Source organism: Convolutriloba macropyga, chromosome 10, assembly GCF_964194025.1.
Source record: "Convolutriloba macropyga chromosome 10, txConMacr16.3, whole genome shotgun sequence".
NCBI classification, from domain to species: Eukaryota; Metazoa; Xenacoelomorpha; order Acoela; family Convolutidae; genus Convolutriloba; species Convolutriloba macropyga.
The window spans coordinates 5,693,462-5,720,166 of NC_134477.1; the positions used below are offsets into that span (position 1 = coordinate 5,693,462).

Genomic DNA, 26,705 nt, shown 5'->3' on the forward strand with positions numbered 1-26,705 from the left:
AAGATCGTTATTTAGAATAAAATGTTGTTCTATTTAAGATTTCTAGAAACTATTTTAACTTGCAGTTTTTATTAGAACCAGCAGACAGATGGAGGGTTTTCAACTTACCTAAGATCTTTTATAATGATGACGTATATGACTTTCAAAATTTGTATTTCGTTGTAGCTTCTTAGGCATTTGGCATAAAAACTTAAATAAGTTTCAATTTTTGCATTTTTCATAGAAGTAGTTTTTTTAAAAATTTCTTTTCACAAATCTTCATCGCAACTCTTACATTGTTTTCCTGCTTTTTCGAGGAAACATCGACCCGGGCATCAGTGTGGAAAACCAAAACAAACAATCAATTTTTTGCAAACCTTTTGAAACAATTTTTGCATTGACTTAAATTTTTTTGCTTAATTGACTTTTACCTTATTTGATTGTTGCCTTCAGTTGTAGACTCTATTTATTTGTAGCAATTTTTTAATGTTTGATGTGTTATGGAGAAAAATTGAAATGTCGAAGTTGATAAAGACTTAATAACTGTTATTGCTCAGTCTACGAAAAAAAACTATAAACAAAAGTTTTTATTCAGCCAATAAATCGAAAATAGTTTTAACTATAAAGTAACAACAAATTTAGTGGCATCTATTTCGTTAAATAAACTGCTATTATTTTTTGAAACCTTTTGGAAACAATCTTGTGATCAGAACCAACTTTATTAATTTGTGTTGCAGTATGCACAATTAACGCGCACCCTTATACTTGAGCATAAAATGCCTTTGATTTTTCAGTTTTCAATGGAGTTAACATTATTGAATGTCAGTAGTTCATGATGACAAAACAAACTGAGCTGGACTGGAATGAGTTTTTCAGAATGGACTATTTTTTTTCAATTGTGACACATTATGTGTTATGCTATTACTAAAATCTGCCTCTATTTCAAATTTGCATTGTAAGGGAGGTGAATTGCTACAACTTTTTTATGTTCACCGTTTACTATAGCGGTGAAAATACATAATTTCAAAGCATTTCATTGCAAAATTTTATCCGAAAAATGCGGTGAAAAAAAAATTTTATACGGCTTATCTTACATGTTTTCCGATTTTTCCTCGACCCGGGTGCTGAACGTAAATTTGTATTGGTAGCAGTGGAGGCCTATAAGGTAAAAAGTTCCCTTATTGTTGATTTAGACTGGTACTAAGAACTTTTCCGTCAACATAATTGAATATGCCTCTTTGGCGATCGCATGACTTTGAGACTATTTCTTCAAAAAATAAGTGGTACGTGTGAATTCGGAGATTTGGATTTTGTTCAGTTCAGCTCATGAAATTCGTTTTGTTTTCCGTATCTTTTTTCCATACAACTTTTACAATCTATAAATGGCTAGCGAAACCCGGGTTGAAGTTTCTTTGATTTCATAAAAGGATCATATATGATTTCATACTGTCCATACTTGATTTCTTAGTACGATCCTTGTATGAAATCAAAGAAATCATATATGATCCTTGTATGATTACCAAGAAATCATATATGATCATAGTACGAATACCAAGAATCATACATCTATTTTTCGAAAAACCATTTATGTTTTTTTTTGTTCTTTTTCGGTAGAGCATCACTGATATGATGCCCCGTTATCACATTATGGTCCGCCATAAGACCCTAACGCACAGTATCATTTGTTATGTTGGGTACTAAACAAAAGAGTAAGTCCAAAGAGATAACAAAATTTTAGACATACTCAGAAGCCAGTTATACTTATTAATGCTCATTTATAAAAAAATAATCAATAAAAAAACTTGCATATAACCTCATATTCGTTCTTTGAATGTGTTTGAACCACAAAGTTATTTTTTTAGCGCACACAAAGAATCAAATGTGAATTTCAAATGCGATATAAAAATTTAGTTAAGTCCTCTGTTTACATTATACGAAAAATTGTGGACCCAGTCAATGTTTTATGTGTCGTTTATGACCTTGTATGATTTCCAAGAAATTTTTTCAACTTCAATAGAATATCAAAATTATACAGTTTTTAGTCTTTGAAGTTTTTTGCATGATCCCTATATGATTTCTAGGAAATCATATATGGTCCTTGTATGACTACCAAGAATTCATACAAATCATATATGACCTAGTATGATTACTATGAATCATATATGACCTAGTAAGAAATCAAAGAAAGTTGTATGATCGTTGACCCGGGAAAGGTCAGAACGCTTCCTGAGCTGAGCACAGCTGGTTTTGTTTTCATTTATTTTCTTGTATTATTATCAGTTTTTTAGTTATCATATATTACTCATAGAATTTATTAAAAACATCTCAATGGGCGCTGTACTTAGCCCGGGCAGCCTGTGATTAAGTTGATGAGAATAAAAGAAACCATGAACAGTTTGAACCACTCCAATCATCAATCAACAAAAACAGAATGCGGTAGCATGACAAAAAGCCAATGTCAAGATACCTTATGCGACAAATGACCACAAATGAACTATTTTCTTTAAAAATCTGAAAATCACAGATTGATTACTTAGTCTTAAAATTTTAGCCAGTTCAATTGACTATAAGCATAAGTTGAGGCCGAAATGAACAAATGTGAGTCTGAAGGTTAAAGTTGTTCTATAAAAGATTGAAGTGCAAGTTTCCATTTTGATTTGTGCTTTTTGTGTACTAACCTTCTTTCGTCTGTGGTCAACGCGACGCAGTTCTAATGTCGGTTTGTCTTTGGTTATAGTTTCCACCCGATAGCTCCGATGATAAAAACTCTAAAAAAGTATTTGTATATGATGATTATTTTTTCAAAAAAACGCAATACATCCTGGAAATCTATCTTATGGAACCCAGAAAACAATCTTATACAGCCTACAGACCTATCTTTTAGAGTATAGAAGCCTATCTTTTCCTATACTAAACTAATACTTTTATAATATGAATCCGCTATGCTATATGTTTGTTCTTGGGGCTACGAATATATATATTTTCGCTCATTGCCTAAAATTTCTGTTTCGGTCGAGCTCCGCTGATTTCTTGCATTTTTTTTTCTCTGCTTAAAAATTTTCTCTGCTCAAAAGGACTAGTCCTCAAAATTTCCGCTCAAAAAGCAAGAGTTCTACGGAAAGGGATGCTGATCTAAGGATGGCTGAAACTATAAAAATAAAACATAACATATTCAAAACTTAAGACTATTTGTTTTTGCCTATAAGATAAAATAGGTTTCCAGGCCCTATGAGATCGTTTTCAAGATTTCATTTTAAAATTTTTTTAAGCTCGCTTGCGCGTTTTTTAAGTCTCAAGAGCTCTTATTTAGCGTTTTCTGCTATTCAAAGAATTTTTACAATTCAAAGAACTTAAATTGTATTGGGGCGCTGTCTTTTTTTAAGATCTGTTCACACATTTTCATGACTTTTAAAGACAAATTGGAGTAACGATTTTGGTCACGCCGAAACAGGAAGTGGAGCGAAAAAGCGAGTGCTTTTGCGGCGTAAATTTTTTTCACTGTAATTTTGAATTAGAGTGCGAAAACGGTGTTTGAACAAAAATTCGGTTTCTCGCTAGTGGCTTTCGGTTCACGTACTGCAATGTACTTTGGTTTTTAGTTTTTTTTTCGATTTTTTGAATCGGATTTTTTTCCAAATGGTTTTCCCAATTCATTCGTAGTTCATTCCTGGTTTAGTTCTTTGTTTAGTCAATGAAAGTTCTTTGAACTGTACGTCAGGACTTGTCCTGCTATGTTTTTTTTTCATTCGGCTCAAACTCCGCTCATTACCTGCCTTTTTTTCCCGATCATTCCTCGGCTAAGGTACTAGCCGAAATTTTTGCGCTAATAGGCTTTTTATTGTTTGACAAAAATCGATGATATCATAGAAGTAATTGAAAAATGTTTTTTTTTCGAAAAGAGAGCAAAAATTTAAATCATAAGAACTTCTATCGTGTACGGTTTTGAAACGTACCTTGACCAATTACGGACGGCATTTTTTCAAAATCTTTTCAGCTAACTGTGAAACTACTGCATGTCCTCGATAAATAGGTGTCCGAAAATACAAAATTTTTATCCCAGCTCCAAATTAAACGGTTTCACTGTTTCGGTCCCGAACCAGTGTCTTATTATGTCTGCGTAAGTCTATTTCTAATATAATAAGAGCCGATTAGACTTTTTGTGAGAATTTTTCAGAACTCAGTCAATTGAAACTCCAGGTTTACCTCGCTTATGAACAGGTGTTCGGTCTTTCCATCCCTGATCGTCAATCTCCTCAGAACCAAATCATCGTCCAATGCAGAACATTTCGCTTGCGGATCATCATAAAACCCGAGCCAGACTTTATTTAAATTAACAAAAGCGAAGTCTGGAACTAAAACTTGAAAGACATTTTCTTGATTAGGACGAAATCGTTGATTGAAGTTATCTAGTGCCGACCCTCTGGAGTAGTTATTGAGTTGTATCTTAACTCCTGGAAAATCCGCTTCTATGTAGTAAAATTTTACATAGAGGTTGTTGTCGGTTCCTGAAACAGTTTATACATCTCCGAATAATAGTTAAAAACGTCTACAAGTATCTACAACGTTTCATAACTAATGTCAATACTCATGTAGTTAAAAACAAACATATAATTGTTTTCGAGTTATTACTTAAAACGCAGTCAGAAGAATTTTGTCAAGTGAGAAAGTTCTCCGAAATTCCCCACATTTGCACCAAAGGTGTTGATCATTAACTCTTCCCGGGAAGAATGTCCTCCCGGGACATTGATGTTGCTGTGGGGGGGGGGGGGGGGGTATTTTGTTCAGAGGGGGTAAAAAGATGTAAGAGTTGGGCTGCAATAGGAGGACTTTTGAGGAATTATCCCCCTGACTAAATTTTCCATGTCAGAGTGAGCAGCAATGGTAAAACTTTTGAGGAATTAACCTCACCCCTCCCCTGGATAAAATCGCCCTACAAGAGTGGGCTGCAATGGGATGCAAGGGGAGGACCTTTGAAGAATTACCCCCTGGCTAAAATTGTCATGTAAGAGTGGGCTGCAATGGGCTGCAATGGGAGGACCATTGAAGTATTACCCCCTGTTTAAAATCGCCATGTAAGAGTGGACTGCATTAGGAGGACCTTTGAAGAATTACCCCCTGACTAAAATTTCCATGTCAGAGCGAGCAGCAATGGTAAGAATTTTGAGGAATTACCCTCATCATTCCCCATGGCTAAAATCGCCATGTAGGAGTGGGCTGCAATAGGATGCAATGGGAGGACCATTGAAGTATTACCCGCTGACTAAAATTGCCATGTAAGAGTAGGCTGCAATGGGATGCAATGGGAGGACCTTTGAAGTATTACCCCCTGACTAAAATTGCCATGTAAGAGTAGGCTGCAATGGGATGCAATGGGAGGACCTTTGAAGTACTACCCCCTATTTAAAATCGCCATGTAAGAGTGGACTGCATTAGGAGGACCTTTGAAGAATTACCCTCTGACTAAAATTGCCATGTAAGAGTAGGCTGCAATGGGATGCAATGGGAGGACCTTTGAAGTATTACCCCCTGACTAAAATTGCCATGTAAGAGTAGGCTGCAATGGGATGCAATGGGAGGACCTTTGAAGTACTACCCCCTATTTAAAATCGCCATGTAAGAGTGGACTGCATTAGGAGGACCTTTGAAGAATTACCCCCTGACTAAAATTGTCATGTAAGAGTGGGATGCAATGGGCTGCAATGGGAGGACCATTGAAGTTTTACCCCCTGACTAAAATTGCCATGTAAGAGTAGGCTGCAATGTGATGCAATGGCAGGACCTTTGAAGTATTACCCCCTGTTTGAAATCGACATCTAAAAGTGGACTGCATTAGGAGGACTTTTGAAGAATTACCCCCTGACTAAAGTTTCCATGTCAGAGCGAGCAGCAATGGTAAGAATTTTGAGGAATTACCCTCATCATTCCCCATGGCTAAAATCGCCATGTAGGAGTGGGCTGCAATGGGATGCAATGGGAGGACCTTTGAAATGTTACCCCCTGACCAATATTGCCACGTATGAGTGGGCTGCAATGGGCTGCAATGGGCTGCAATGGGGGATTTTTGAGAGTGGGGATGAATTGTTCAGCTGGGGTAAAATTATGTAAGAGCGGGGGTAATTTGATCAGATTGGGTATAATGGTGTAAGAGTTGAGCTGCCAAAGGGGATAAAATGGTGAAAAAGTGAGGGAGTAAATTACTGAGAGAGATTAAAAAAACGTAAGAGCGGAGCTGCCAAGGGGGGGAATGGTGTAAGATTGGGAGAAATTTGATCAGAGTGGGTAAAATGATCTAAGATTTGAGCTGCCAAAAGGGATAAAATGGTATAAGAGTGAGGGAGTAATTTGTTCAGAGCAGGTAAAGTGATGTAAGAGTTGGGCTGCCAAAGCAGGTCAAAATGGTGTAAGAGTGGTGTTAATTTGTTCAGAGTTGCTATAAAGATTTAAGAGTTCAGCTGCCAGAGGGGACAAAATGGTGTAAAATTGAGAGCGTAGTTTGTTCACAGGGGTTAAGATGAGGTAAGAACTGGGCTGTCAAGGCTTGTAAAATGTTGTAAGAGTGGGGGTAATTTGTTTGGAGTGGAAAAAAGTATGAAAAAATTTGAGCTGCCAAAGGGGGCAAAATGGTATAGGTGTGAGGGGTATTTTGTTCAGATACAGAGGGGCTAAAAGGAGGTAAGAGCTGGGCTGCCAAGTGGGAAAAAGGTAAGGGGATATTTTGTTCAGACTTGGTAAAATGCTTTGAGAGTTGAGCTGCCAAGGCGGGTAAAATGGTGTAAGTTTGGGGGCAATTTGTTCAGATTGGTATAATGGGATAAAAGTTGAGCTGCCAAAGGGGGTAAAATGGTATATGAGGGAGGGAGTAATTTGTTCAGAGCAGGCAAATTGATGTAAGAGTTGGACTGCCAAGGAGGGGGGGGGGTAAATGGTGCAAAGACGAGGGGGTATATATTCAGATGGGGTAAAAAGAGGTAAGAGTCGAGCTGTCAAAGGGATAAAAAGATGTAGGAGTGAGGGGGTAATTTGTTGAAAGGGGGTAGATTAAGGTGAGAGCTGGGCTGCAGAGACGGGTAAAGTGGTGTAAGAGTGGTGGTAGTTTGTTCAGAAATGGTAAAACGATTTGAGGGTTGAGCTGCCATTGTGGACAAAATGGTCTAAGAGTGAGGGAATAGTTTGTTCAGAGGATAAGATAAGGGAAAAGCTGGGCTGTCAAGGCTCGTAAAATGGTGTTAGAATGGGGGAGTTTGTTTTGAGTGGAAAAAATTATAAAAGAGTTGAGCTGCTAAAGAGGGTAAAATGGTGTAGGAGTGAGGGGGTAATTTGATCAGATACAGAGGGACTAAAAGGAGGTAACAGCTGGGCTGCCATGGGGGAAAAAGGTGAGGGGATATTTTGTTCAGACTTGGTAAAATGAATTGAGAGTTGAGCTGCCAATGGGGGTAAAATGGTGTAAGTTTGGGGGTACTTTGTTCAAATTGGATATATTGGTGTAAGAGTTGAGCTGCCAAAGGGTATAAAATGGTATATGAGGGAGGGAGTAATTTTTTCAGAGCAGGTAAAATGATGTAAAATTTGGGCTGCAAGGGGGGGGGGGGGGGGGGTAAAATGGTGCAAAGACGAGGGGGTATTTATTCAGATGGGGTGAAATGAGGTAAGAGTTCAGCTGCTAAAGGGGATAAAAAGATGTATGAGTGAGGGTTAATTTGTTGAATGGTAGATTAAGGTAAGAGCTGGTCTGCCAAGACGGGTAAAATGCTGTAAGAGTGGTGGTAATTTGTTCAGAAACGGTAAAATGATTTGAGGGTTGAGCTGCCATAGGGGACAAAATAGTTTAAGAGTGAGGGTATAGTTTGTTAAGAGGGGTAAGATAAGTTAAAATCTGGGCTGTCAAGGCGGTAAAATGGTGTAAGTGTGGAGGTAATTTGTTTGCAGTGGTAAAAATTATGTAAGAATTGAGCTGCCAAAGGGGGCAAAATGGTGCAGGAGTGAGAGGGTAATTTGATCAGATAAAGAGGGGGTAAAAGGAGGTAAGAGCTCGGCTGCCAAGTGGGAAAACGAAGTAAAAGTGAGTGGATAATTTGTTAAGACGGGTCAAAATGATTTAAGAGTTGAGCTGCCAAGGGGGTATAATGGTGTAAGAGAAAGGGGTTGTATGTTCAGAAGGGTAAAATAATGTAAGAGCTTGGCTGCGTGGGTGGTTAAAGTGGTGTAAGAGTGGGGGTAATTTGCTCAGAGTTGTTGAAAATATGTAAGAGCTGGGCTGCCAAGGGGGAAAAATGGTTTAAGAGTGGGGGTAATTTGTTTGGAGTCAAAAAAAAGTATGAAAAAATTTGAGCTGCCAAAGGGGGTAAATTGGTGCAGGTGTGAGGGGGTAATTTGATCAGATAAAGAGGGGCTAAAAGGAGGTAAGAGCTGGGCTGCCAAGTGGGAAAAAGGTAAGGGGATATTTTGTTCAGACTTGGTAAAACGAATTGAGAGTTGAGCTGCCAAGGGTGGTAAATTGGTGTAAGTTTGGGGGTAATTTGATCCGATTGTGTATAATGGTGTAAGAGTTGAGCTGCCAAAGGGGATAAAATTGTAGGAGTGAGGCTCTATTTTGCTGAGAAAGGTCAAAATAAGGTTGGAACGGGCCTGCCAAGTGGGGTGAAATGGTGTAAGAGTGGGGGTAGTTTATACAGGTGGGGTAAAACGTTGTAAGAGTTGAGCTGCCATAGGGGAAAACATGGTATAAGAGTAAGGGAGTAATTTGTGCAGTGCAGAGGTAAAATAGTATAGGAGTTGGGCTGCCAAATGGAATAAAATGATGTAGGAGTGAGGGAGTAAATTGTTGAGAGGGTGTAAAATAAAGTAAGATCTGTGTTGGCAAGGCGGGTAAAATGAATTAAGTGTGGTGATAATCTGTTCAGAATTGATAAAATGATTTAAGAGTTGAGCTGCCAAGGGGGTAAAATGGTGTAAGAGAAAGGGGGAAGATTGTTCAGACGGGTAAAATAATGTAAGAGCTGGGCTGCATGGGCGGTTAAAGGGGTGTAAGAGTGGGGGTAATTTGTTCAGAGGGGTTGAAATTATGTAAGAGCTGGGCTGCCAAGGGGGTAAAATGATGATAGAGTGAGGGTTTATTTGATCAGATTGGTTATAATGGTGTAAGAGTTGAGCTGCCAAAGGGGAAAACACGGTATAAGAGTAAGCGAGTAATTTGCGCAGAGCAGATGTAAAGTAATGTAGGAGTTAGGCTGCCAAAAAGATAAAAAGATGTAAGAGTGAGGGGGTAATTTCTTGAAAGGGGGTAGATTAAGGTAAGAGCTGGGCTGCCAAGCCGGGTAAAATGGTGTAAGAGTGGTGGTAATTTGTTCAGAAATGGTAAAATTATTTGAGGGTTGAGCTGCCATGGGGGACAAAAAGGTCTAAGAGTGAGGGAGTTGTTTGCTCAGAGGGGTAAGATAGGGGTATAAGCTCGGCTGTAAAGGCTCGAAAATGGTGTTAGAATGGGGGTAGTTTCTTTGGAGTGGAAAAAATTATGAAGGAGGTGAGCTGCCAAAGGTGGTAAACTGGTGTAGGAGTGAGGGGGTTATTTGTTAAGATACAGAGGATCTAAAAGGAGGTAAGAGCTGGGGCTGCCAAGGCGGAAACGGCGAGGGGATATTTCCTTCAGACTTGGTAAAACGAAATGAGAGTTGAGCTGCCAAGGGGGTTAAAAAGAAGTAGGAGTGAGGGGGTAATTTGTTGAAAGGGGGTAGATTACAGTAAGAGCTGTGCTGCCAAGACGGGTAAAATGGAGTAAGTGTGGTGGTAATCTGTTCAGAAATGGTAAAATGATTCGAAGGTAGAGCTGCCATAGGGGACGAAATGGTCTAAGAGTGAGCGTGTAGTTTGTTCAGAGGGGCTAAAATGATGTAAGAGTTGGGCTGCAAAGGGGGCTAACATGGTATACGAGGGAGGGAGTATTTTTTTCAGAGCAGGTAAAATGATGTAAGCGTTGGGCTGCCAATGGGGGTGGTAAAATGGTGCAATGACGAGGGGGTATTTATTCAGATGGGGTAAAATGAGGTAAGAGTTGAGCTGCCAAAGGGATAAAAAGATGTACGAGTGAGGGGGTAATTTGTTGAAAGGGGGTAGATTAAGGTAAGAGCTGGGCTGCCAAGACGGGTAAAATGGTGTAAGAGTGTTGGTAATTTGCTCAGAAATGGTAAAATGATTCGAGGGTTGAGCTGCCATAGGGGACAAAATGGTCTAAGAGTGAGGGTGTAGTTTGTTCAGAGGGGTAAGATAAGGTAAACGCTGGGCTGTCAAGGCTCGTAAAATGGTGTTAGACTGGGGGTAGTTTGTTTGGAGTAGAAAAAAATATAAAAGAGTTGAGCTGCCAAAGGGGGTAAATTGGTGCAGGAGTGAGGGGGTAATTTGATCAGATAAAGAGGGGCTAAAAGGAGGTAAGAGCTGGGCTGCCAAGTGGGAAAAAGGTAAGGGGATATTTTGTTCAGACTTGGTAAAACGAATTGAGAGTTGAGCTGCCAAGGGTGGTAACTTGCTGTAAGTTTGGGGGTAAATTGTTCAGATTGGGTATAATGGTGTAAGAGTTGAGCTGCCAAAGGGGATAAAATGGTATACGAGGGAGGGAGTAATTTGTTCAGAGCAGGTAAAATGATGTAAGAGTTGGGCTGCCAAGGGGGGACAAAAAGGTCTAAGAGTGAGGGAGTTGTTTGCTCAGAGGGGTAAGATAGGGGTATAAGCTCGGCTGTAAAGGCTCGCAAAATGGTGTTAGAATGGGGGTAGTTTGTTTGGAGTGGAAAAAATTATGAAGGAGGTGAGCTGCCAAAGGTGGTAAACTGGTGTAGGAGTGAGGGGGTTATTTGTTAAGATACAGAGGATCTAAAAGGAGGTAAGAGCTGGGGCTGCCAAGGCGGAAACGGCGAGGGGATATTTCCTTCAGACTTGGTAAAACGAAATGAGAGTTGAGCTGCCAAGGGGGTTAAAAAGAAGTAGGAGTGAGGGGGTAATTTGTTCACAGAGGGGCTAAAAGGAGGTAAGAGCTGGGCTGCCAAGGGGGAAAATGGTGAGGGGATATTTTGTTCAATTTTGGTAAAACGAATTGAGAGTTGAGCAGCAGAGTGGGTTAAATGGTGTAAGTTTGGGGGTAATTTGCTCATATTGGGTATAATGGTGTAAGAGTTGAGCTGCCAAAGGGGATAAAATAGTATATGAGGGAGGGAGTAATTTGTTCGGAGTAGGTAAAATGATGCAAGAGTTGGGCTGCCAAGGGGAGGGGGTGTAAAATGGTGCAAAGGCGAGGGGTTATTTATTCAGATGGGGTGAAACGAGGTAAGAGTTGAGCTCCCAAAGTGCTAAAAAGATGTAGGAGTGAGGGGGTAATTTGTTGAAAGGGGGTAGATTACAGTAAGAGCTGTGCTGCCAAGACGGGTAAAATGGAGTAAGTGTGGTGGTAATCTGTTCAGAAATGGTAAAATGATTCGAAGGTAGAGCTGCCATAGGGGACGAAATGGTCTAAGAGTGAGCGTGTAGTTTGTTCAGAGGGGCTAAAATGATGTAAGAGTTGGGCTGCAAAGGGGGCTAACATGGTATACGAGGGAGGGAGTATTTTTTTCAGAGCAGGTAAAATGATGTAAGAGTTGGGCTGCCAATGGGGGTGGTAAAATGGTGCAATGACGAGGGGGTATTTATTCAGATGGGGTAAAATGAGGTAAGAGTTGAGCTGCCAAAGGGATAAAAAGATGTACGAGTGAGGGGGTAATTTGTTGAAAGGGGGTAGATTAAGGTAAGAGCTGGGCTGCCAAGACGGGTAAAATGGTGTAAGAGTGTTGGTAATTTGCTCAGAAATGGTAAAATGATTCGAGGGTTGAGCTGCCATAGGGGACAAAATGGTCTAAGAGTGAGGGTGTAGTTTGTTCAGAGGGGTAAGATAAGGTAAACGCTGGGCTGTCAAGGCTCGTAAAATGGTGTTAGACTGGGGGTAGTTTGTTTGGAGTAGAAAAAAATATAAAAGAGTTGAGCTGCCAAAGGGGGTAAATTGGTGCAGGAGTGAGGGGGTAATTTGATCAGATAAAGAGGGGCTAAAAGGAGGTAAGAGCTGGGCTGCCAAGTGGGAAAAAGGTAAGGGGATATTTTGTTCAGACTTGGTAAAACGAATTGAGAGTTGAGCTGCCAAGGGTGGTAACTTGCTGTAAGTTTGGGGGTAAATTGTTCAGATTGGGTATAATGGTGTAAGAGTTGAGCTGCCAAAGGGGATAAAATGGTATACGAGGGAGGGAGTAATTTGTTCAGAGCAGGTAAAATGATGTAAGAGTTGGGCTGCCAAGGGGGGTGTAAAATGGTGCAATGACGAGGGGGTATTTATTCAGATGGGGTAAAATGAGGTAAGAGTTGAGCTGCCAAAGGGATAAAAAGATGTAGGAGTGAGGGGTAATTTGTTGAAAGGGGGTAGATTAAGGTAAGAGCTGGGCTGCCAAGACGGGTAAAATGGTGTAAAAGTGGTGGTAATTTGTTCAGAAATGGTAAAATGATTCGAGGGTTGAGCTGCCATAGGGGAAAAATGGTCTAATAGTGAGGGTTTAGTTTTCTCAGAGGGGTAAGATAAGGTAAACGCTGGGCTTTCAAGGCTCGTAAAATGGTGTTAGACTGGGGGTAGTTTGTTTGGAGTAGAAAAAATTATAAAAGAGTTGAGCTGCCAAAGGGGGTAAATTGGTGCAGGAGTGAGGGGGTAATTTGATCAGATAAAGAGGGGCTAAAAGGAGGTAAGAGCTGGGCTGCCAAGTGGGAAAAAGGTAAGGGGATATTTTGTTCAGACTTGGTAAAACGAATTGAGAGTTGAGCTGCCAAGGGTGGTAAATTGGTGTAAGTTTGGGGGTAATTTGTTCAGATTGGGTATAACGGTGTAAGAGTTGAGCTGCCAAAGGGGATAAAATGGTATATGAGGGAGGGAGTAATTTGTTCAGAGCAGGTAAAATAATGAAAGAGTTGGGCTGCCAAGGGGAGGGGGGATAAAATGGTGCAAAGACGAGGAGGTATTGATTCAGATGGGGTGAAATGAGGTAAGAGTTGAGCTGCCAAAGGTGATAAAAATGTGTAAGAGTAAGGGGGTAATTTGTTGAAAGGGGGTAGATTAAGGTTAGAGCTGGGCTGCCAAGACGGGTAAAATGATGTAAGAGGGAGTAAGATGAGGAAAGATCTGGATTGTCAAGGCGGTTAAAATGCTGTAACAGTGGGGGTAATTTGTTTGGAGTCGAAAAAAGTAATTAAAAGTTGAGCTGCCAAAGGGGATAAAATGGTGTAGGGTTGAGGGAGTAATTTGTTCAGATTCAGAGGGGCTAAGGAAAGAGCTGGGCTGGCAAGGCGGGTAAAATGTTTCAAGTGTGGTGGTTATTTGTTGAGAGTTGTTGAAATTATTTAAGAGTTGAGCTGCCAGAGGGGACGAAATGGTGTAAGAGTGAGGGTGAAGTTTGTTCAAAGGGGGTAAGATGAGGTAAGAGCTAGAATGTCAAGGTGGGCAAAATGGTGTAAGAGTGGGGTAATTTGATTGGAGTCGACAAAAAGTATGTAAGAGTTGAGCTGCCAAAGAGAACAAAAAGGTGTAGGAGTGAGGGAGTAACTTGTTCAGATTCAGAGGGGCAAAAGGGAGGCAAGAGCTGGGCTTCCAAGTGGGAAAAAGTTGTAAAAAAGTGGTGATAATTTGTTCAGACGAGGTAAAAAGAATAAAGAGTTGAGCTGAAAAGGGGGTAAAATGGGAAAATGGGGTAGTTTCTTCATAAGGCTAAAATAATGTAAGAGCTGGGCGGCAAAGGCGGTAAAAGTGGTGTAAGAGTGGGGGTAATTTGTTCAGAGGGGTTGAATTTATGTAAGCGCTGGGCTGCCAAGGGGGGTAAAATGGTATAAGAGTGGGGGTAATTTGTTCAGATTGGGTATAATGGTGTAAGAATTGAGCTGCCAAAGGGGATAAAGTGGTGTAAGGATAGGGGTATGTTGTTCGCAGGGGGTAAAATTATGTACCAACTGGGCTGCCAAGGCGGTTAAAACGGTGTAAGAGTGGGTGATAATTTGTTCAGAGGGGTTGCAATTATGGAAGATCTGATCTGCCAAGGAGGATCAAATGGTGCAAGAGTGGAGGTAATTTGTTCAGATTTTGTAAAGTGATTTAAGAGTTGAGCTGCCAGAGGGGACAAAGTGATGTAACAGTGAGAGTGAAGTTTGTTCAGAAGGGGTAAGATGAGGTAAGAGCTGGATTGTCAAGGCGGTTAAATGGTTTAAGTGTGGGGGTAATTTGTTTGGAGTCAAAAAAAGTATGAAAAAATTTGCGCTGTCAAAGGGTTAAAATGTTGTAGGAGTGAGGGCGTAACTTGTTCAAATTCAGGGGGCTAAAGCTAGGTATGAGCTAGGCTGCCAAGTGGGAAAAAGTGCAAAATTGAGGGGATAATTGGTTCAGACGGGTAAAATAATTAAGAATTGAGCTGCCAAGGGGGTTAAATGGTGTAAGAGAAAGGGGGTAGAAAGTATTTGTTCAGAAGGCTAAAATAATGTAAGATCTGGGCTGCAAAGGCGGCAAAAGTGTTGTAAGAGTGGGGTAATTTGCTCAGAGAGTTTGAAATTATGCGAGAGCTGGGCTGCCAAGGGGGTTAAAATGTTGTAAGAGTGGGGGTAATTTGTTCAGATTGGGTATGATAGAGTAAGAGGTGAGCTGCCAAAGGGGATAAAGTGGTGTAAGAGTGGGGTATTTTGTTCGCAGGGTGTAAAATTTTGTAACAACTGGGCTGCCAAGGCGGTTAAAATGGTGTAAGTGTGGGTGGTAATTTGTTCCGAGGGGTTCCAATTATGTAAGAGCTGGGCTGCCAAGGAGGGTAAAATGGTGTAAGAAGGTAGGTAATTTGTTCAGAGTTGGTAAAGTGGTTTAGGAGTTGAGCTGCCAGAGGCGACAAAATGGTGTACGAGTGAGGGTGAAGTTTGTTCAGAGGGGGTAAGATGAGGTAAGAGCTGGGTTGTCAAGGCGGTTAAATGGTGTAAGAGTGGGGTAATTTGTTTGGAGTCAAAATAAGTATGTAAAATTTGAGCTGCCAAAGGGTTAAAATGGTGTAGGTGTGAGGGAGTAATTTGTTCAGATTCAGGGGGCTAAAGCGAGGTGAGAACTGGGCTGCCATGTGGGAAAAATTGGGGGGATAATTGGTTCAGACGGGGTAAAACAAACTAAGAGTTGAGCTGCCAAGTGGTCTAAAATGGTGTAAAAATGAGGTGATATGTGTTCAGATGGAGTAAAACGAGGTAAGAGTTGAGCTGCCAAAAGGGATAAAATTGAGTAAGAACGTGGGGGTAGCTTGTTGGGAGGTGGTAAAATAATGAAAGAGCTGGGCTGCAAAGGCGGGTAAAAAGGTGTAAGAGTGTGGATAAATTGTCCTGACTTGGTGAAATGATGTAAGAGTTGAGCTGCCAGAGGGGACAAATTCGTGTAAGAGTGAGGGTGTAGTTTTTATCAGAAGGGGTAATATGACGTAGGAGCTGGTCTACCCATGCAGGTAAAATGGTGGTAGCAGTGTGGGTAATTTGTTCTGAGAAGATAACATGATGTAAGAGTTGAGCTGCCAATGGTAATAAATCGTGTAGGAAAGAGGGGGTAAATTGTTCAGGTTTAGAGGGGTAAAAGGAGGTAAAAGCTGGGCTACCAAGGGGGATAAAATGGTGTATACGTGAGTGGTTAATTTGTTCAGACCGGGTAAAATGAATTAAGAGTTGAGCAGAAATGGTGCAAGAGAAAGAGGGTAGTGGGTCAAAGTGGGTGAAATGATGTAAGAGTTGAGCTGCCAAAAGTAATAAAATGGTGTAGGAGTGAGGGGGTAATATGTTCAGGAGGTGAAATGAGGTAAGAGCTGGGCTGCCGAAGCGGGCAAAATGGTGAAAGAGTGGGGGTACTTCGTTCAGAGTTGAGCTGGGAGAGGGGATAAAATTGTGTAAGAGTGAGTGTTTAGTTTGTTCAGAGAAGGCAAGATGATGTAAGAGTTGGGCTGCCAAAGCGGTAAAATGGTGTTAGAGTGGGGGTAATTTGTTCGGAGTGGGTAAGACGATGGAAGGGTTGAGCTGCCAAAGGGGATAAAATGGTGTAGGAGAAAGGGGGTAGTTTGTTCACAGGGGGTAAAATTATGTAAGAGCTGGGCTGCCCAGGCAGTTAATATGGTGTAAGATTCAGGGGGGGTAGTTTATTCAGAGAGGGTAAAAGTATGTAGGAGCTGGGCTGCGAAGGCGATTAGAATGCTGTATAAGGGGGGATGTAATTTGTTCAGAGGGGCTAAAATAGCAAGAGCTGGGCTGCCAACGGGCCTAAAATGGTGTGATAACGATTGGGTAATTTGTTCAGACCGAAGAAATGAATTAAGAGTTGAGCTGCCAAGGCGGTTAATATTGTGTGTGATTGGGGGTGATTTGTTCAGAGGGGTTAAAATTACGTAAGAGCTGGTCGGCCAAGGGTGTAAAATGGTGTAAAATTGAAGGGATAATTTGATCAGAGGCGCTAAAGTTATGTCAGAATTTGGATCCGAAGGCGGTAAAATGGTGTAAGAGTGAGGTAATTTATTCAGAGTGGGTAAAATGATGAAAGAGTTGAGCTGCCAAAGTGGATTAAATGGTGTACGAGTGGGGGTTTAATTTTTTCAGACTCAGAGGGGGTAACGGGACCTAAGGGCTGGGATGCAAAGGGGGCTAAAATGGTGTTAAATTGAGGGGATAGTTTCTTCAGACGGAAAAAATGAGTTAAGAGTTGAGCTGCCAAGGTGATAAAATGGTGTAAGAGAAAGGGGGTAGTTTGTTCTCAGGGGGTAAAATTATGCAAGAGCTGGGCTGCCAAGGCGGTTAAATTGGTGTAAGAGTGGGGGTAATTTGTTCAGAGGGGGTAAAATTATGTAAGAGCTGGATTGCCAAGGCGGTTAAAGTGGTGTATGAGTGGTGGGTAATTTGTTCAGAGGGGTAAAAAACGTAAGAACTGGGCTGCCCAGGGAAATAAAATGGTGTACGAGTGGGGTTAATTTGTTCAGAGGGGCTAAAATTATGTAAGACTTGGGCTGCAAAGGGGGCTAAAATGGTGTTTAATTGTGGGGATAATTTGTTCAGACGGAAAAAATGAACTAAAAGTTGAGCTGCCGTGGTGACAAAATGGTGTAAGAGAAAGGGAGTAGTTTGTTCACAGGGGGTAAAATTATGTAAGAGCTAGGCTGCCCAGGCGGTTAAAATGGTGTAAGAAGGGGGGTAATTTGTTCAGATTGGGCAAAAGTATGTAAGATCAGGGCTGCCACGGCGGTTAAAATGGTGTATGAGTGGTGGGTAATTTGTTCAGAGGGGTTAAAATAAGGTAAGAGCTGGGCTGCCAAGGGGAGTAAAATGGTGTAGGAGTGGGGTTAATTTGTTCAGAGTGGATAAAACGGTATAAGAGTTGAGCTGCCAAAGGGAATAAATTGATGTAAGAGTGAGTGGGTAATTTTTTTCTGAGGTGTTAAAAAGATGTAAGAGTTGGGCTGCCAAAATGGATAAAATGGTGTAAGAGTGAGAGGATAATTTGATGAGAGGAGTAAAATAAGGTAAGAGTTGGGCTGCCAAGGCGGGTGAAATGTTGTAAGAGTGGCGGTAATTTGTTCATAGTTGGTAAAATGTTGTATGACTTGAGCTGCAAGAGGGGACAAAATGGAGTAAGAGTGAGGGTTTAGTTTTTTCAGAGGGGGTAAGATGAGGTGAGAGCTGAGCTGCCAAGGCGGATAAAATTTTTGTAAGAGTGGGGATAAATTGTTCTGACTGGGTAAAATGAATTAAGATTTGAGCTGCCAAAAGGGATTAAATGTTGTAGGAGTGAGGGGGTAAATTGTTCAGATTCAGACGAATAAAATGGATTATAAGTTGAGCTGTCAAGGGTTGTAAAGTGGTGTTAGAGTTGGCGTTGATTTATTCAGATGGAGTAAAATGAGCTAGAGCTTGACTGCTAAGGGATACAATGGGGTAAAGGTGAGGGGTAAATTTTGAAGAGTGGGTAAAATGATGTAAGAGTTGAGCTGCCAAAAGTGATAAAATGATCTAAGATTTAGGGGGTTATTTGTTCAGAGGGGGTAAATCGAGTAAAAGCAGGGCTATCACGGCCGGTAAAAAGGTGTAAGAGTGGGGGTAGTTTGCTCAGAGTGGGTAATATGATGTAAGGTTTGAGCTGTCAAGGGAGTTAATATATTGTAATAGTGAGGGGCTAATTTGTTCAGAGGGGGTAAAAAGATGTAAGAGCTGGGCTGCCAACGGGGGTAAAATGGAATAATCGTGAGGGGGTATTTTTCAGAGCGTGTAAATTGAGGTAAGAGCTGGGCTGCCAACGGGTTAAAATGGCGTAAGAGTAGGGGTAATTTTGCTCAGAGTGAGGGGGTAATATCTTCAGAGGGGGTAAAGTGAGCCGATCAGCTAAGGGGATTAAAAGGATGAAAGATTGAGGGGGTATATTGTTAGGAGTGGGTAAAATGATGTAAGAGTTGAGCTGTCTAGGGGGTTAAAATACTGTTATAACGAAGCGCTATTTTTTTTAGAGGTGGTATAACAATGTAAAATTTGAGCTGCCACGGGGTTAAAATGAAGGTTTTGGGGGTCGTTTGTTCGGAGGGTTTAAAATAAGGTAAGAATTAGAATGCCAAGGGGGTAAAGTGGTGTATGTGTTGGGGGTGATTTGTTCGGAGGGGGTACATTGAATTTGGTGTTGAGCTGCCAAGGGGGGGGGGGGGTACAATGGTGTAAGAGTGAGGGGGTAGATTGTTCAGAGGGCGTAAAACGAGGTTAAATTTGAGCTGCCAATGAGCGTAAAGATCTGTAAGATTTGGGGGTGACTTTTTCAGAAGGGTAAAATGAATTAAGAGAAGAGCTGCCGGGGGGGGGGGGGGGTAAAATGGTGTAAGAGTGAAGGGGTAAATTGTTCAGAGTGGGAAAAATGATCCAAGAGTGAGTTTTCAAGGGAATAAAACATTGTAAGAGTGAGAGGCTAATTTGTTCAGAGGGGGTAAAATCATGTATGAGTTGAGCTGACAAGGTTGGGTAAAATGGTGTAAAAGTGAAGGGGGTAGTTTGTTCAAAAGGGATAAATTTGGTTGAACTGCCACGGTGGGTTAAGTGGTGTAAGAGTTGGGGAAAATTTGTTCAGAGAGGGTAAAGGGATGTAATTGTGAGCGGGTGATTTGTTGAGAGGGGGCATTCTACCAAGTATTATTCATATATGTAGGCCGTCAAGAGTTGAACAAGCTTTGATGATCTGGAGGATAGGGAGAACCATCTGAGGGGAACAAGGTTGTGGGTTCAAGACTGGCAGTCTTCAAGTATAGTGGAAAAACATGTAAGATTGAATAGGTTAAATGATGAAAGAGTTGAGTTGTCAAGGGAGTAAAAAAATTGTAAGAGTGAGGAGCTAATTTGTTCAGAGGGGGTAAAATCATGTAGGAGTTGAGCTGCCACGGGGGGGGGGGGGTATTTTGGAGATTGTTTACTCAAAAAGAAAAGTTGGGTGAGAGTTAAGTTGCCAAGAGGGGTAAAGTGGCGTAAGCATTGGGGTTGACTTTCTCAGAAGGTGTAAAATGAGATAAGAGCTGGGCTGTCAAGGGGGTAAAATGCTGTATGAGTTTGTGGGCAATAAAGAAAATAACCCCCAAACTCTTGCATCATGTTGCCCCTCTTGATACACCAAAAAGGTTTAAGAGTGGGGTGGGGGTTAAATTATCTTTTACCGCCTCGATCTTAAAACATTTTACCCCGTTGGAAGCCTAAGGCAGCCCAGAAAGACGTAAGGGTTTTGATCTGCATTTTCCTAAATTTTCTTCCAAATTGCCGACCACTCTTGCATCATTTTGGGTGGAAAAATCTGACCCGGGTTAAAAAAAACAACGCACTTTCCGCAAAATTGAACAAGATAATTGTGACGAGTTTTCTAACTTTTCTAATTTAATTACCACTGATCGCACAAAAGGTTAGCGATTTCAAGGGCAGATTTTCTCTTCTATCGAAAAGTTTTGTTTGTTCTCAATGCACCAATTCTGATCAGTATATCTAGTTGATTGAACACTAAATCAGGTAACAGCTACAATCTTTTTCTCGTCATGTAGTATCCCGGGCACACAAGAATTATGTAAGAGATGCGCTGAAATGCGCTGGCTTTTCAAAAGTTCAGCCCAAAAACCTGATATAAAAACGCGCTGAAATGCGCTGGAATGCGCTGAAGTTTTTCAAAAAAACTCACTGAAAAGCAATGAGTTTTCGAAAAGAAGGTTTCACTGAGAAACGAACCCGATGCCGTAGCTTTTACTCTATCCACTGCGCCATTGTTTCCTGAATTTCTTCCTATTTAATTTAATTTTATATTAATAGATAGATTAGGAAGAAATGCGCTGAAGTTATTTAAGAAATGCGCTGAAAATTAAGCTTATTTCTTACATATTTTCAGCGTTTTTTGGCGCTTTTTTGAAAAAGTTTATCGTTAATGTAAGAGCAGTTTAGATGGTTAGCAATTTAAAAAAAAGTTGGCAATTTTGCAGACAATCTGTTTAAGTTTTTAGGATCACGTTCTCTTATGGTTGTTTTCCTCTTTCACTGAAAAACGGTTCATTAAAGCGTTCATCTCCATTAGTTTCAAACAAAAGAAGTTCCGTAGAATTATGAATTAATTGAAAAAAGTGTTTTCCTAGAAATACACTTCTGACTTTTCCGAAATAAATAATGACCGATCAGTCGGATAGACTTATTGTTATTGGCCGCTTTGGCCTCAAACAGTACTTTTTTACAATGCAAATATACCTACCCAGGTTTAAGTCCAGACCCAAATTGAGCTATGATCAGACTATGCAGACCGAAATAACCTCTGATCAGACTTTCCAGACCGAAGTTACCTCTGATCAGACCTTCCAGACCAAAATGATCTCTGATCAGACTTTCCAGACCAAAATGCCCTCTGATCAGACCGAACTCAGACCACTGTCCAGACTATAGTGCGCTTATGATCAGACCCAAATTCAGACCATTGTCCGGACTATAATCAGACTATGATCAGACAATCTTCAGACCATGGTTCAGACTCAATTTCAGACCATTGCCCAGACCTTAATCAGACTATGATCAGACTCAAGTGCGCTCAAAATAGTCTGATCAGAGAAAGATTTTAATTATGAAAAAATCTTTTAATTTTGCTATAATATATTCATTTCATAAAAACTGGTTTTTGCAGTATTAAGATCATCTAAGGAAAAGCCAATTCTGAAAATATTGCTAATGAAAACTAAACCTAACTGTTTAGAAAAAAATTTAATTAACCATACCCCTTAGTTCATATTTTTGTCTCAATGGATGAACTTAGACAGCTTTCCACAAGAAACGTCTTGGTCTTCAGTTAATCAAAATTTCCTCTTGAGGGAACCGGCATTTGCTAACAGCTGGACTCTTTGTATCTGATCAGAGTCATTGGACTTTAGATGAGTTTCTGATCGGAACGCTGCTTTGTTGTTGCCTCTTGGCAGAGCCAAAATCCCTCAATAAAAAAACAAAAAAATTGAAGAAATAATGCACTCGAAATCAGACCTTAGATACCGAATTGACCTCCAATCTGACCGAACTCAGACTAAAAAGACTATGATCAGACATTCTAAACCGAATTGACCTCTGATCAGACCGAACCCAGACCATGGTCCAGACTAAAAAGACTATGATGAGACCGTCCAGACCAAATTGACCTCTGATCAGACCGAAATCAGACCATGGTCCAGACTATTGTGCGCTCGAACCGCTTTCCAGACCCTGAAATTTGGGTCTGGGAACACAGGGTGTGCGCTCGATTGGGTCTGATCATAGCTCAATTTGGGTCTGGACCAAAACTTCGGTAATTGTATTCGAGCGGTGTGTCGTTTTCTTAAGATAAATTCACATCCTTTCCACTTTTCCAAAGCAATGAGAAATCAAATTAGAAGGTCATTTATGGCATTTTTATTAACGCTCGATTACTAAAAAGAGCGAAAAATGGAACGGATCAAATTATATTTAAAGTAGATTGTCAATATGATATCTGGTCGAAATTTAACCCTGCGGCAATTTGAGGGGTAAGTGATCAAATTAACCGTTATAAATCGTATCTAAATGTTTCTATAATTTAAATTTTCTTTGTTTTCAAATAAAATTGGCAAATTCTTCAGTTTTGCCTGTATGTGTTCACTTTGTTTTCTTGCAACGCATAGTCTCATTAAAGGAAAGTCTCATCGTTTGTTAATAGGACTGAATGAAGCTCCGAAAACGCTCATCGTAGAAACTAGAAACGAAAATAATCAAAATTGAAGAAAGTTTGAACTATTTTTTTTTAAATCTCAAACATGTAAATTTGAATAACCCCAAGGTTAAATAAACTTTTAAAGCCTTCAATTTTTTTGTCCATTGGAACTTGTTCGTGTCTTTTTTGCATCTCTTCCTTTATTTTTTTAAAAATTTTTTCTTTGATTTTTCCTTTCTTAGAGCTCTTGGAAATTTATTCCATTTCCGAACAAAGTTTCTTATAATTGAATTTTGACTCCATTTTGATTTACATTTTGTGGTGATAGAAAAATCATATGTACGGTTATTAACTTTAATTTCAACGTCTCCGATTTTTCTGAATTTTTTTGGTCTTGTATGTTTGTTTGTTGGACAATATCGAAAAGTCTATTTAATGAAATTTTGCTATTTGAAGTTCTGCGGGAAGTATTTTACTTTCAAGAAGTAGTTTATGAGCACTGTCATATTTTGTTCGAAAAGAGCAAACTTTTATGCCCCATCTAATTTGTTTGTTTATTCTGTCAATTGAGTAGGTCGGCAAACTTTGAAAAAGTATTGCACTAAATTCTAAATGCGAAAAAAAAGTGATCTAAAGAGATTTATTCGAGCCTTTAAATGTATTTGATTGCGTACCAAATATATTGATCTGAAAGCTAAAGCCATTTCACTGACCACATTATTAAGTTAATTTTGGTGTGTCAACTCTTTGTCAAGAATAACACTTTTATAACCCTAATCCTAAAACATGGTCGTGAAAATATAGTAACAAAAACGAGTTAGTTATTAGAGAAATTCGAAATTGGCCAAGTAATTGAAATATAGAGATAACTACCCGCTGTCTTCTGTGAGCTGGTCCAGAACTCCATCTGAACTTGTCCGACGCAACCTTTTGTGCATCTGATTTGCGGCAAAAAACCAATTAGAAACAGAGACAATGAAATGAACATCATTTCATTTGCTAAAGCTAAATCTCGGATCCTCTGTGAGCACAGAACGGAGAAAGAGAGATAAATATTAACTTCTAGAGAAGGATTCAGGCTGATTTTTCCAAGCCAAGGAGAATTATTTCAACTTTACGCTTCGGAAAAATGGGAATGCGGCGATGTGATCCATTTAGACGTCTACATAACTGTGATTCTTGTAGGTTAAACCCATTTGACCCGAGTATTTTATAGACTGGAGGCTGGTGCGAGAAAAAAGGCACGGCTTTCAATCGGGCTATGAAAAAATTAAGTCACCCGAGAAGAAACAAAGTTAAAAAACAATATGGATCAATCTTTTTTGGGAAAATGAAATTTGTCCTTTAACTGAACAAAATTGAGAAATGTAAGTACGTGTATTCTGTGATAAAGAAATTACTGACTACTCAACTTAAGACCTACACCAAAATAGTCTCTGGTCAGACTGTCCCAGTCCGAAGTTAGCCGTGATCAGACAAGTTTCAGACAGTTTCTCAGACCATGTAATTCGAGCGCATGATGCACGCTCGAAGATCACAGATCACTTGGTCTGGAGAACTGGACAGGTTGAGATGCTCTAAACTTTAATTGAAATTAAACGACGAGGTCTTGTATTCAGATGCGACAAAATTTATTTACAATCTCGACTGTATTATTTGTTGACATCCGTATGTAACAAATATTCAGCTGACCGATATACGAGTTCACTTAACAGCTAACTAATTAAATAGTGAAGAATTCAGCCGTATTATTATTATTAAGGTATGTACAATCAAGTTCAATCAATTTAAAAGGCATCAATAAGTAAAATAGAAAGTTCGAATTCTCGGAAAGATGAGTTTATGCTCCTGTTTTTTCCTAGTTTTTTCCTTTAAAACCAATTGATTGCTCTTGTTGCTGGGAGACATTTCAAGAGCCGGGAAAGGCTTCTGCTGGCTCTGCTCGCTCTTACTATTTTTCTTGGTGTTCTTGGCTAGCCTCGTAGAAGTTGATTGGTTCGTTGTATTTCTATGCTTGGTAAGATATCAATAAATTTTTATTCAAAGTCAAAAAAAAAGTCGTTTAATAAGAAATATTATTCAAGAAGTAATAAATATTGAGAGTGGGAAAAAGAGACAAAAAGATAAATAAACAAATAAAAATTGGGCAGCGCTTGCGTGAGAGATTGAGTTACTGAGCCTCATTTGATCAGAGAACTAGAGGGCTGCGCTAGTCGTAAAAAGTGTAATTAGTGTGATTTTGTTCATGAAGGCAAGCGTTAAGACGAGTTAAAAAAAATTGAGGGAAGGAAGCGTTTTGAATTATGAAGTAAAATGTCGATGGAATAATAAGTAGCAGTCAAAAGTGCTATGCTAACCTAAACCTTAAAACCACTGAACCAAACCGCGCATAGCACTGTATTATGTCGATTTTTGTATAACCGTAACTTAACTTTGATAAAAAATATCAGTGGAGTGAAAGTGAATAAATGAGAATATTTTCTAGGTTTTAAAAATGTTCATCGATAAAGATTTTTCATAGATAAAAGCTGTGTAAATTGATGTTGTTTTCCTTGTGTTTTTCACAGCTAAGCCTCGATTTACTAGGTGAGCGGCTGGCTTAGCTGTTCGGTTAGGACGTTGTTTGTCCGACTTTTGCCCCGAATTAACTACGCAAGCGGCTGGCAATAAGTCATTGGATGATGGTTCTTCTGACTTTTCTTCTGACTTTTCTACGTAAATAACATTAGCAGGACAGACGGTCCAGTGTGCTTTGATAACAGTTTTTTGGACGTTGTCTTTTTTTCTGGATCAGTTTAAGTATTGATTCGATCTTGTTTTCTTTTGCCCGTTTCAGGTATTCATTTGCTAATCTAATCTGAAAAACTTTTACTGCAGGTATACTGGCCTCTTCATGGAGTTTTTGACACTGTACCAGCGGGGTTTCCTCATAAAAATTTTTAATGTTCTATTTTGGGTCAGTTGTATATTGTTGATAATTGAATTAGATTGGTCAATCCAGCAGGCATTCGCATAGAGAAATAGAGTTCGAACCCATGATTTATACAAGGTCAGCAAGCACTCTTCATCAATGCTTATCTGACTGAGCCGCCATAGTTGGTAGACTCTTTTGTTTGCTCTCGCCACCAAACTTTTGCAGTGTTCGTTCCATTTTAGATGTGGGATAAAGTTTACGCCAAGAAATTTGATTGAATTTCAGCCTTCAATTCTTGTACCTTTAACAAAAAGGTCTAAACTGGCAACTTTCTTTGACGGGTTTTTAAAACGCATAAAATTTGTTTTGCCTGGATTTATAATTATTTTCAGTTTTGCGCACCATTTGATCAATTTGTCTAATGAGTACTGAAGTTTCTCTTGAATTATTCTACAGGAGCGCGACCTGTAGTAAAGGGAAAAATCATCAACAGATTGAGAAATTTGTGCCGGTATTTCAGAAATGCCGCTCACATAAACCAGGAAGAGTATTAGTGCAATGACGCTGCCCTGCGGTACTCCAGCTAGTGCTGAAAATTTGCTACTTTTTGGGTTATTAATTTTCACAAAGATGCTTCTCTGAGAGAGAAAAGAATTAACCCATTTTACCAGAGGTTTATGCACACCAATTTGTAGCAGTTTGTTTTGAAGTCCTAGTCTCCACACTGCATCAAACGCTTTTTCAATATCAAGGCAGACACATCCAACCATTTCGGACCAATGAAATGCTTCTGTTACGTGCTGGGTAAATTTGAGCAAATTATCAGTTGTGCAACGATTCCTTCTATACGCACTTTGCATTTCACCAAAGACAACATTTTCTTCACAATGCGCTAAGACAGTATTCTTTACTGCTGTTTCAGAAATTTTTGCAATTCAATTGGTTAGGCTGATTGGTCGGTAATTTTCTGCATCTATTTTTTTGTTCGGCTTTGGTAACATTTTGACTTCTGACTCTTTCCATGTAGTTGGGACATAAGAATCGTTTATTGAGCTATTTATCAGGAGACAAATATAGGCTTTGAGGCATATAGGTAAACTTTTCAGAACGTTATATCTGATTTTATCTGATCCTGGACTTGATCTTCTTGTTTTGTTCAAAATTTCTTCACAATCGTCTCTTATTATAATGCAGTAGTTATTTGGTTCAGTATTCTGTATTAGAGAAATATTTATGTCGTGTTTTCGACTTTCTCGAAGTGCTCATTTAGTTCCAAAGTTTGGTATATATGATATTTCATTGTATCCTGTAAAAGAGTTTTGAATATTTCGCATTTCTCAATGTCTGTTTTCGCTCTGAGTTGTGTATATGAGACTTCAACACTTTGTTCGGTTTCATTTGATTTTTTGAATCAAAACATAAGGCTTTAACTGCTCTCCAAAAGCCATTGCTCCCCTTACTTTGAGCACTTGCGATCAATTTTAATTGTTTGATTTTTCCGGTCGTTTCATGGATCCCTTTACTTCTCTTTGGAGGAAATTTATTTCCTTTCAGGAACTTGTACTGTTCTCCGTT

At 39.7% G+C, this 26,705-nt stretch overlaps 1 protein-coding gene across 1 annotated transcript in view; it reads right to left on the reverse strand.

The window, feature by feature from the left end:
- The window catches only part of LOC142348534 (uncharacterized), a 49,601-nt gene extending 26,450 nt beyond the window's left edge, over positions 1-23,151 (reverse strand). The window contains exons 1-3 of the mRNA XM_075399908.1: positions 23,090-23,151; positions 4,183-4,484; positions 2,658-2,747 (exon numbers count right to left, since the gene is read on the reverse strand). Coding sequence (XP_075256023.1) covers positions 2,658-2,747; positions 4,183-4,484; positions 23,090-23,123 — 426 coding nt within the window. The 5' untranslated portion in view covers positions 23,124-23,151. The remainder of the gene's footprint in view (positions 1-2,657; positions 2,748-4,182; positions 4,485-23,089) is intronic.
- Positions 23,152-26,705: the final 3,554 nt, after the last annotated feature.